Source organism: Drosophila albomicans, chromosome 3 (assembly GCF_009650485.2).
Source record: "Drosophila albomicans strain 15112-1751.03 chromosome 3, ASM965048v2, whole genome shotgun sequence".
Classification (NCBI taxonomy): Eukaryota; Metazoa; Arthropoda; class Insecta; order Diptera; family Drosophilidae; genus Drosophila; species Drosophila albomicans.
Genome location: NC_047629.2, coordinates 41,290,262 through 41,301,855, shown reverse-complemented (window position 1 = coordinate 41,301,855; position 11,594 = coordinate 41,290,262). Strand labels below are relative to the sequence as shown.

Below are 11,594 nucleotides of genomic sequence, written 5' to 3'. Positions count from 1 at the left end.
CAGGTAACAAGTAACCAATATGCCCTTAAATCAAAGTCAAAAAGCAACACACACACACACACACACATAAAAACCAACGTGTATCCATAATAAATGTATTATGTTTATAAAAAATAAAAAAACAAAAAAATTTAAAAGCAAAAACAAAATAAAAATTAAATAAATTCATGTAAGAATCAAACATTTTTTTAATTCTCGGATATCTTTAATCTCTTTAAGATTATGTCTTCATTACGTGTTCTTCTCTCGTTTCTTCCCGACACGGAAAAAAAACGAAAAACAAGCGTGACATTCGCAGACGTAGCTCAAGATTAGCAGAGATAATGAATACGACGTGGCATTCTGTTTTTTTTTTTTAATATTTATCTGTATTTTATACTTGGAATATGAATATAATATAATAGTTTTTCAAATATGGTTTATAATACAAGTACAAGTACAATTACAATCAAATAGTTGCATGTTTTTTTTTGTTTTAATGCTTAGCCACCAAAGATATGGATGGTATATATATGTCCATACTATATATCTGGTAATATCAACAGTTGATATGGACATTATCAAGTTTATATCTGGAGATTTACGACGACGTGTTGAGAGTTGAAGCCAACAAAGCGTAGGCGGATATCATACGAATTATCTATGTATATATATATGGACTTTAAAAACTTGCTAAGAATCGGTCAGTATGAGGCATGATATTGGATCAAATGGGGAGATAGTAGCACAAATATTTAGCTTGATTACTGTACATAAATTGTTTTGACGTTTATTTAATGACTAGTTTTCATTTTTGAGTTTAGCAAGTGCTCTAGATATACATTTATATTGTGTATGTCATATCGTTTCATGCCAGATCATTAGATCATTATCATTTTCATTTGCTGTGATGCTTTTAATTGTATTAATTAACGCATTTCATATCAGTCCAACATTACGTCTTCTTTTGACAAAAAAGCTGCCATTTAAAAGTATAATAGTAGTATATCAATAAAACTTAATTATATGCTAATTTGGCAACAACGAAAATTGAAGGTAAAAATAAGTAAAATATGGACAAAAAAAATAAAACAATAAAAATATATATATGTATATAAAATATTCACATTATAATATTGCACTGGGAGTGTGGGGAGAAATTGCACTTTAGGTTATTAGGTGACATTTTTTGAACTAGAATCATATATAACATATATAGTAATGATTATTTCTTGTTGCATTGAGATTACTACGGTTCTTTTCGTATTGTGAGAAGGGGAGGAGGAGATTACGTTTGTTAGCTGCGAGTTTACGCATACATCTGAGTAATCAGAGCGACCTTGACGTATGTGCTTTTTATGGCCCAATGAGATAATAAGATAAGGATAAGTATAAATATGTATATAAGATAACAAACAAAAGGAACCCTCGACACAAGGCTCCTGGTCTTTACTTTCGCAACTGCAATTGACCCTGTTGCTGCTGTTGGACTTGGCTCTGTTGTTGTGAATGCTGCTCTTGGCTCTGTTGCTGCTGCTGCTGCTGTTGTTGTTGATGCTGCTGATGATGATGATGATGATCTTCATCGTCGCTGGGCTCTTCACGCAATGGCAGCGAATCAATTTGTTTGGCAGTGGTCACCTTTTTATTCCGCTGCCAGGTGAAGACACGCGCCATTTGTAGGAATTTCTTGCGCGACATTTTGCCCATATTCTTCAGCCTCTCCTGGAACGGTGCATCATCCTCGCCTTTCGATTTGCCACTTTGCTCCTTTTCCAGCGCATTCATAAAGTCCTGATTCCATCGCAACTGATTCATAAACTCTTCATTTTGCAGCATAAGAGCAAACTGCTCATCTGGCAGCTCAAAATCCTGTTGTCCAGCTGCTGGAGTAATTCGCAAAAATCCAGCTGGTAACACACCCAAAATCGGTGGATTCCAGCGTCGATTTGTGTTGTTGGTGCTGCTGTTGCTACTGCGCTTGGTGGGCGTGTTGTTCAAGCTGCCGCTGGCATTCAATTTATTTGAGGCGCCCAGCGGACGTTGCTTGGGCGAGGCGCCCGTATTGTGATGCGGCGACGCTGTGTTTGCTGTGCTGAGCAATGTGTGACCGGCTGCGGCTGCGGCAGCGCTGCTCTCTGTCGTATTGCTGGCGACGCCATCTGTGGTGTCAATGAGCTGCGGCTGCTGCTGCTGATTGCGTCGCAGTTCCTTGTCCGGATCGTTTAGATTGATGAGACTCTGTTGTGGTGAGACATTAGCATCCAGTTCATTGCGCAGTTTTTCGTTCTATTCACATTGGTTAGTTAGTTATTATAGTGTTAGTGTTAGTTGGGCTGTTAGTATACACAAACAAACGTACACTCACGCACTCACACATACATACCTGGTTGTCAGTTGACATCGCAAGCAGTTGGTCGATTGTTTGATCCACGGCGCCCAAATTAGCGCGCAGCACAGCCTCAATCACTTCGCGGTCAATGTCGGGGAACATCTTCTTGAAGTCGGCCATTGCTTGCGAAAATTCCAGCTGCAGCGTCGATGTAGCCATGATGATTTTCGTATTTTCAATTTTCTTCCCCCCTTTTCGTTCTTTTTTTTTTGTAATATCCCCAGCTGAACAGCCGAAAAAGAAGAAGACTATCGTTTAACAGACAGATGTTAGCATAACAATACACTGCACTGTTATTAACAGCAGGCCCCCCAAAAATATATGTAAAGTAAATATTAACGGCAGACGCTGTTGTCAGCTTAATATATATACAAATTCAATTTTTTTGGGAATTTAAAGAAAAAAAATAAATGAGAATCATAATTACAAAAGATTCCCACAATAATTCAGCAACTGTTATTTAGCCCCACTGTTATTAACAGTGCCAAAACGAGTATGTTTATTTTGATGCAGCAGGATAGTGTTGGAAAATCATTTCTGTTTTGTAACCAATGAGCGCTTAGATTCAAATTAATATTTATTATTGTTTCCCCTATCAACAAATTATATCCATTTATTACGTATTAATTGTTTGCTATCGAGTAATAAAAAGCTACTGCCATGTGAGTCACACTTTGCCTGCACTTCGAAATGCTCAATTTGTTTAAATGACAGCAGAAAGTCTCGTGATTTTGTGATTGCTGCTGATAATTGGCCGGTACAAGCAGCACGTGTGAGCAATTGTTCCGGCATGAAATGTCAATGTGTACGTCTCGTCGCTGCTATTCTTTTTAATAAGTGTCAATTAGTGCTGATATGTTTGGTATTTAATATTTTATTTGCATGTCATAAGGGTTCGTGTGTCCAAAATGTCTTATCGCATAACTGACGAGATACCCTCGAGTTTGCTTATCTCCCCAGCGTTCGGGCTGATGTAACTATCAAAATTCATTTACCGCCAATGTACTCAAAATAAAGCGTAGGTGGGATTATCATCCGATATTTTCGGAGTCGCAAAAAAAAAAGAAAAGGAAAAATCCAAAAAGCCACGTACTGAGCGTGTCAGATTAAAAATTCCCAAAAGTTCTTTGGTCAATGATTAAAATGCTGTGTCAGTTTAATTGGTATTAATTAGATCCAATGAAAGGCAGACGATCTAGATCAGATTATTGCAAGACGAACGAATTTAATTATAAATCGTCTAACATTTGCAAAAAGAATGTTCCATCATAAGTGATGTTATTTATGAATGACATTTCATCACATCTTTTAATTAGTAAATTTCAAAAGTTGCGCCGCAAATTAATTTTGTTCTTCTCAAAGATAATGATCACTTCTTATCGCCATGAGAATGTAAACGAATGTAGATGATAATGCAAATATGTAAATTTCCATTCTAATTTTGGCAACACACTTGTTTGCACATCTTAATTTAGCTACTGAATCTTAAACAATAGTTATTATGTTATGTTATAGATAAGAGCTTGTCATAAACTTTGGTTTTTTTTTTTTTTTTTTTTTGTGTGAGCACCCTTCTTGACATTCAAGTTCATAATTGTTTCGACTATTGGTAATGCAAAAGTCTCATTAAATTTCAACATCCGTTCGACATTGACCCAATTAACTTTCGCAAATTTGTAGTGAGCTCAAAGCGGGTTTATTGAACTATTAATTGGGGTATAGCTCAAATATAGACCTGAGCATAGATTGTCCAAAAGTACCTTGATCAATGTTAATGAACTTTATGCTGGTGGCAAATTCATCATCAGATTAAGAAGGCTCTTGGAAACAGAAATTTAAAACACAAAAATACTTTAGCTTAAATTTTTGAATTTTACAAAACTTTTGTTTTTGAATATTTTGTTATAAGCAAACTTATGCTTGCAGCTAATATGCCTTCAGCTGTGTAGCGTATTCTAAAACATTGCGGTATTCCTCGCCTGCTAAGCCATAAATCTCAGCTTTATCGGACGATTTGTCAAAAAGTGTGGCACGACAAAGATTCATTCCGAAGGTCTGAGACCGGGATCGGGACCGAGACCGAGACCGACTTTTCATTATTTTCAGTTTCATCGAGAACACCACGATCGGTGTTGTTTTATTAATTTTTTCGTGTCAGTTTCTTAAAGGGAAAGTCGCGTTTAGTTTGCAATCGCACGAGAACGCGTCCAGTCCACTCGAAAGTCTCCTCAAATTTTTGAAATTTGTTTGTAGCCCCCTCTCAAAAAAACTCATACTGAACACTTATAACGCAGAGTTGCTCGTATTTCGATTACGCGCGCATATTAGTCGAAAAAAGTAAAAAGTAAAAGATTAAGTGACAGAACTTTCAACTGCAACTGAGCACGGCCATTCTAAACGCCCACACGCCCACGCCCACCCATTAGAAACTGACGCCCGCCCACTTGACATGCCGAAGTCACAAGTGTCGTCGTCGTCGTTGTCGTTGTCGTCGTGGTCGTCATCGTCAACATCGTCGCTATCGTCTCTGCTCTCGGTTGTTAGTTGTGCTAACTGTACCTGTTGATTTACCCTTTTTGTTGTTGTTGTTATTGTTGTTACTCGTGTTGTTGCCCCAAAACGCTGTCAACGCCTATATAAACAAATGCTCACAACGGATTTGCGTTTATTCTGCAGTGTCACACCTAACGGTTAAGAATTAGTCAAGCGAATACCTCATAGACCCAATTAATGAACATTACTTTGTGAAAATTCTGAAAACAATTCAAATTATTGTGCGTGAATAAAGACAAGTCAATTGCATAGTTTCAAAATTGCAAATAAATAACACTAAATTCGTGTTTTGTGTCACCTAAATAATCTTTCTGAAAGGTAAGTGTTATTTTACTTGGCGTATACGTAATACTTAATGTTTGCAAGTGTTTTAAGTACTGCGTATACTTAATATTCGCATAAAACAGTTTCATCGAATTAGGTAAATAATTTGCATGTTTAGTGTAGTTATTAAATTTCTATCAAGTCATTCGATTCGCATTTATTCGCTCTTTAACTCACACAATAATTCACTCAATCGTGGGTCATGCGAATGGCGCCAAGCTCAATTATAATGTTCTTTGATAATGTTTATTTATTTTATTTTTATAACATTGTTGCCTTATTATCAGCAGTACACACAAAAAAAAAGAAGCGACAGTGCGATTTTTATAGTAATAAATTCTCGATTTTAATACACACACAATTTCTTGATACGTGATTGGCGCTGAAAACTCGATTTATATTTCGTTGAAATTAACATAGTCGTCTTATCAGCGTCACATTGAACGCGAAATTGCACTTTGTTGGACTAGTATTTATGTTATACTCGTAATAACGAGTATTCACTGGCGATTGATCAATGAACAGAACCGATTCACAAGTCTCGTGATACGTGAAATTAACGTATTGAGGTCAGGCAAAAGTATTTATTGCGTCGTCTTTAGAGATAGCTTTTAGCTTGGGGTTAGTTCCGCTCGATGCCCCCAGCACACAAAATATATGAATCTAATCGAGTAATTTCAAATTTATATGATAGCCATTTAAAATACACAACAAAAAAAGAGGGCGTGTCATAAGATGCTACTTTTGCCATGATAAGAATTCAATTTCTTTGATTGCGTGATTTTTTTTCTAACGTTGATGACGCACTTTATTGTTATATAGCAAATAAAAACAACAAGTTTTACAATCGAAGTGCCAATGAGAAGATTCGACTTAACAATACCTCGAATTCAATTCATAAATATGAATATTATTCTAAATAAAACTAATTTCACATTTACTATTTTCAAAACAAATATTAATAGCACACTTAAAATATATAATTCAATTTGTAGCTTGTTTACTAATAAAAATAAATTTAATTAGATTATATTATATACCCCATATAACTAAATTGTTATTTGAAATTTATTTATTTTGCGATAATATTCGAGCATAAATTTATAATGCGTCAAAAGAATCCCCCCTGCGAGGGGAACGTTCTTTATGTTTTTTTTTTTTTTAATTTTTTATTTGTTGTTTTCTTCATGGAATTTTTTTAGTGTTTTTTTTGAGCAGAGGAATTTGGGAATATATTTGAATTCTTGGTGACGTCAATAAGATGTTGGGAAAATTCTCGGCGATTTTTGTTAAAAGCTTCGAACTTGGATTATTGACTCATTGAATGAGAAATAAGTTTGACTTTTTACAAATGACATAGTTTAATTAGAAGTCAGTAAAGCAATAATAATCTCCCCTGGTAAATTTCTGATAATAATTGGCGGCTGTCAAATAAATTCGACAGGTGTTACGCACACCCTTTAATTTAGTTGATAGTTATATAGTTTTAATGGGCGAAACGTTTGTACAATTAGCAAACCCAGGGAAGAGTGTGAGAGTTCAATGAAACTTGTACGCGTTAGGCCTTGACTTGGATTTTCAAATAAAACTGAAATGAATCTCAAAATGACAATCTATATATATATATATATATACCCATATATAGAATACTTCGCGTGTGTTTGGGTGGTAAAAAAATTAGCCACGACAATCGACGCATTATCAGTTGAGAGAGGCATAAAAATGCGTTTGCCACGATTGCGGCGATCGCACATTAAACATTAATTATAGAAAACAAAACGTAGAGCGTGTAAGTCAATGCAAATGTCACCAAAAAGTTTATCGCTGCCTGCACTTGAACAGGCCGTTAAAACTTGAAAGCAATGAAAATGAAAAGAAATTGAAACAAAAAAAAAAAAAAAAATGATTATGTGAATTATTTAATGATTTTATTGCATGTTGCCAGCTGAGAATCGGGCAATATATAGAAATGTTAATCAGCTTGATTGGGTTTCATTAATAATGCACGCATAATATATCAAGTGTCACTTGATAAGGCGTCGATAAATACTATGAAGCTTTTAAGGAATCTCCCAGTTAAAAGTTAAAAGTTGATAAGTGCACAGAAAAAAAACGTACTAAAATCAAGAATGAAATCTTGAATTAAGTTTGCAAAATTGAACCATGAAGGTAAATTCTTCAAGCAAGATCAAAATTCTATAAAAATATAATATTAAACATTCTTAATATTCAAGATTAGTTTCTTGTTTTAAGAATGGTAAAATCTGAAAATTTAACCAAGAAGAGTCAAAAACGCAAGTCAACAAAATAAGGAAGCTACAGTCGAGTGTGCTCAGTATTATTCGGTATTATTCATAAAATATACCAAATTAATGTACCACGCAAATACTGAAATATGCCAAGGACAATACAAATCATATATGACTTTTCTCTTTTCTGTGCACTATTTTCATTACTAAACGAATAATATAATTTTAAGAAATTTGCTAAAGAGCTTCAACTGTTGCTTGCCAGCTTAGCAAATTACTTTTCATTAGATTGAGCACTTTATGTTGATAAATTTGTGGCAACTTTATGAATTTTTTGCAGTCAACAAATGACACGACATTTTTTTAGAGCCTGCTTGTCCTGGCCTTACCCACAGTTGAGGACAGTTCGAGCTGGCGTCAGAGTTGAGAGCATAATTAGGCATTAATATTTCATAAATGGCAATTAAGCCATTCGGAGACCGCGTCACGGACTCGCGCACACTCCGCATTGAGTTTGATATCACGTTGAACGCCTCATCCCCCCTCGAAATAAAAAGTTGACCCAGCGTAGATTAGCTAACTGAGTGAATGACTGACTGAGAGATTGAGTGCCTGGCATGTGAGTGTTGCTTCTTCACTTTTCAGGGGGCGGGCTTCAAAGCAGTTTATGATATTTTTAGTCAAAGCGAGAAAGTGGAACGCGAAGATCATAGCGAATGCAACGTGACTTTATTGAAATACCAAACACCTTGAGATGAAACCCGTTAAGGGTAGAAAAAAGTACTCGCAACTTTGGCGGGACAACAAACAAAACAAAAAAACATTTGACGCATATTTTAACTTGGCAACTTTGTTTGATTCGTATGAAAGTGTAATAGGAAACCCTTTTTGCGTAAGCGTTGCCTTTCGAGTGCCGCTTCAAGTTGTGTGTGTGTGTTCATTTTTATTTTTGAGGGGGGAATGTGGGTTTGGTTCTGGCTTCTGGTTAATTGTCTTTGCCAAAGTTGATAACAAACTCTCTCACACATACACATACATTCCCACACCTTATTGAAACAATTTTTGTTGTATTTCGCAGTTGGCAACTTGATGTTGATGATGATGAAGAATTTGGCGTCACGTTCAACAACATGTGGAGGCAGCTCTATCGGCCATCAGCTGACCATTTCCATTGTGCTGCTGTCAATTGCGCTTTTGTCGCCCGGACATGCACTGCCACGCCCCACAGTGGGCGCAGTGCCAACGCAGTTGTTCTACAACGAGCTGCTCAACTCTGGGCCAGCTAACGAGGACAACTTGTTCTATGGCGAGCAATTGGTAAGTCTGACTGTTTCCTCTCTTACTCATGCACTTTGCTAACTGTTGCTCCTACTCAACAACAACAACAACAACAACAGCAGCAACAGCAGCAACAACAGCAGCGACAACAGCACAAACAATTGCCGTCGTTCAATAGTTTTGTCAACAAGTGGCCATCGTTGCGCGATTTGCTGCTAACTGCAGACTATGAGGATGACGTTCTTCTGCCCACCAATAACAACAACAACAATCTGGAGGAGAGCAATGAACGTGCTCAGCTGGGTTCGAGGCTGGTGGCACGTCTGCACAGATTGAGCGAATCGGGCGATGGCGATGATCAGTTGCGTTACAATGTGATCGATGACATGGCTGCCATGCCCGCCAAGAAGCAGAGCGAGAATGTCAAGCTGGGCATTCAAGCCAAGCAGCACAACATCAAGAAGAATGTGCAATGTGAGTGGAATATGACAAATTTTTAATAATTTTCAATACTGATTGAATTTCATTTTTAATTTTGCATGTGGCAATTTGTTTTGATTTCGCAAATCTCTAGTTCGTAGACAATGTAAGTCGAGCATGTGACTTAAACTTTAATGCAATTGCACATTTGTATTTATTGCATATTTTGAATCCATTGCAGATATGTCGCCGTGCCACTTTAAGATCTGCAACATGGGACGCAAACGCAATGCCGGCTCCTTTGTGCCCTACTAAAAACATAACTGAAAATATATAGCCAAAAAAAAAAGAAGAAGAAAACACACACAAAAAAATAAGAGAAAAAACAAAGGCCAAAAGTAAAATAAATGCATAAATATTTACAAGGAACAGAAATGCTGAAATTCCAGAATTGTTAATTATACGCAAGCCAAGTATTGTTTATTGTTTAGAAAGATACCGCATAATGCTATAACTATATAATAATGTATTTATCTATTAATATCCCCTATGACGTATGTATCTAGCTATCTCCCTCTCTCTCGCGCGTTTGTTCTTTCCCTCCTTATGCAAACTGCATGTACAGCAATTTACACACACACACACACACGCACATATATACAATTGCACACACTCTCCCTCTCTCACGCACACCAAGCATATGAACAAGTATTTCCCTCTGTTACTTTTACTTATAGCTGCACAATTATTAGAAACTACATATTATACGCATTATTCCACTAGTATTTAGTTTTAAATGACGTTTGACAAACAACAACAAAAAATGTTGCTATTTATTAAGTGCTTAACATTATTACGGCATATTTATTGAAAAACTACAAAATAAAATATAGATGTTTATGTTTCGTGAACAAAATGCAAATTTTATTTCATTTCAATTGGGAATTTGTGGTTTTCTATTGAGGAGGTTTTCAATTCATTCATTTAATAACAAAACAGCAAGAATGTGTAATTTTTTTCATTTTCTTAATGAATATTTTACTTATTTGATTTGGGAAATAAATTTGTGCATTAAATAAATCATAACTTCAACTTAAAATACATGTGTTTTATTTATTTATACAATGATATTGAGATAACAAAAAATTTTCGTACTATTTATAGTTTTCTTTTGTTTCAAATGCTTTGGTAACTAAATAAATTTTACAGCTTAAAAAGAACAAAAATTATTTAAATTTTACAAATAAAATATACAAATTTTAGTTATAATTTTTGATAACATTTAGGAAATCTTTATGTATGCGAAAAATTGATTAACTGGATGTCATATTTTTAAAGACCAGAAGGATCAAAATGACAACGATTAAATTCCGAATTTGAATTTGAATGATTTTGAATGCACAAAGTCAAGATAAAGTTGTACATGTCACTCACACGAAATGGCTTTGAATTAAATTTATTTGTTGTTGCGATAACTTTTTCTTATCGACTATCGATATGTTATGAAAGTTTTTATGCAGTCAACTGAATAAGCGTATCGCTTTATCGAAATGGTGGCCATTTTGAGTGAGTTAATGACTTTTCTTTAAAGTTAAGTATTTCACTCTGTTTTAGACAACTTTAACAAAAATGTATTTCAGTGTATACAACTGGAACATTGTTGCGAGCTGCCAAAAAGTATTCACAGTTAAATAAGCCAACTGCAAAACTGAAAAGCAAAGCTTACTTTTAGGCTTAATTCAAAGAGTTGGCATTTGTATGTTTATTTTAGTTATTTATTTTGTTTATATCTTTTATTGTCAATCTTCAGTGATCTTTGACTTTTTAAAATGTAAGTTAAAAATGGATTTTGTGTGTCCTTGGTTTTCTAATTCATTGTCTGTTATTTTGGCTAAAAAGTCAGCGTGTTTAAATTAGTTTAGTTAACGCCTCCATATCAAAGTTCTAAGACACAATCTAAGCTGAACATGAAAGAGCTAAAAGGCCAAGTGCCACTGCAATTTGTTGCAGTTGAGTGCTGCATTAATAGCCACTGTTTGCGGAACCAACACTACAGGATATGAAATACTTTATATGTATATTGAAATCGATCGTACAGCTCGTATAATGTCACGGCGGCGCCGTTAGTCATAAAAAAGTGCAAAGCAAGCGCTGAACTCAACTCAACTCAACACCAGAGCTCAAGACAGTTGGCCAACAGTCATAACGCCCAAACGCGCCTCCAATGCGAGTTTGTGGGAAAATCGAAAATGCTTTGCTCCGTCGTCGCTGCTCTGAGTCGGATCTGTTGACCGGCCACGCCTCTTGGCTGCTGACGTTGAGTTGACCGAACGATTGCCACTCGTCGTGACCTTCGGCAGTGCTTCACATTTATGCTCCGTTAACGCGTTTCGTATACG

The 11,594-nt window shown here is 35.7% G+C and overlaps 2 protein-coding genes across 4 annotated transcripts; one reads left to right on the top strand and one right to left on the bottom strand.

Annotated features, from left to right (window-relative positions):
* Window positions 1-1,086: 1,086 nt before the first annotated feature.
* Window positions 1,087-2,622, bottom strand: LOC117569996 (CUE domain-containing protein 1). Of its 2 annotated transcripts, none has more exons than XM_034251383.2 (2): window positions 2,366-2,622; window positions 1,087-2,268 (listed from the first exon to the last, which is right to left on the bottom strand). In XM_034251383.2, exons 1-2 carry the CDS (start codon window positions 2,528-2,530, stop codon window positions 1,429-1,431), a joined length of 1,005 nt encoding a protein of 334 aa, XP_034107274.1. In that variant the 5' UTR covers window positions 2,531-2,622; the 3' UTR covers window positions 1,087-1,428. The 2 variants fall into 2 exon arrangements, with proteins under 2 accessions (XP_034107274.1, XP_034107275.1); XM_034251384.2 differs by having other exon boundaries at window positions 1,087-2,220; window positions 2,366-2,617.
* Window positions 2,623-4,576: 1,954 nt separating this feature from the next.
* LOC117568464 (uncharacterized) lies at window positions 4,577-9,695 on the top strand. 2 transcript variants are annotated; one of them, XM_034249142.2, is made up of 5 exons: window positions 4,577-5,242; window positions 8,576-8,814; window positions 8,895-9,249; window positions 9,350-9,361; window positions 9,437-9,695. In XM_034249142.2, exons 2-5 carry the CDS (start codon window positions 8,587-8,589, stop codon window positions 9,508-9,510), a joined length of 669 nt encoding a protein of 222 aa, XP_034105033.1. In that variant the 5' UTR covers window positions 4,577-5,242; window positions 8,576-8,586; the 3' UTR covers window positions 9,511-9,695. The 2 variants fall into 2 exon arrangements, with proteins under 2 accessions (XP_034105033.1, XP_034105036.1); XM_034249145.2 differs by lacking the exon at window positions 9,350-9,361.
* The last annotated feature ends 1,899 nt before the right edge of the window (window positions 9,696-11,594 follow it).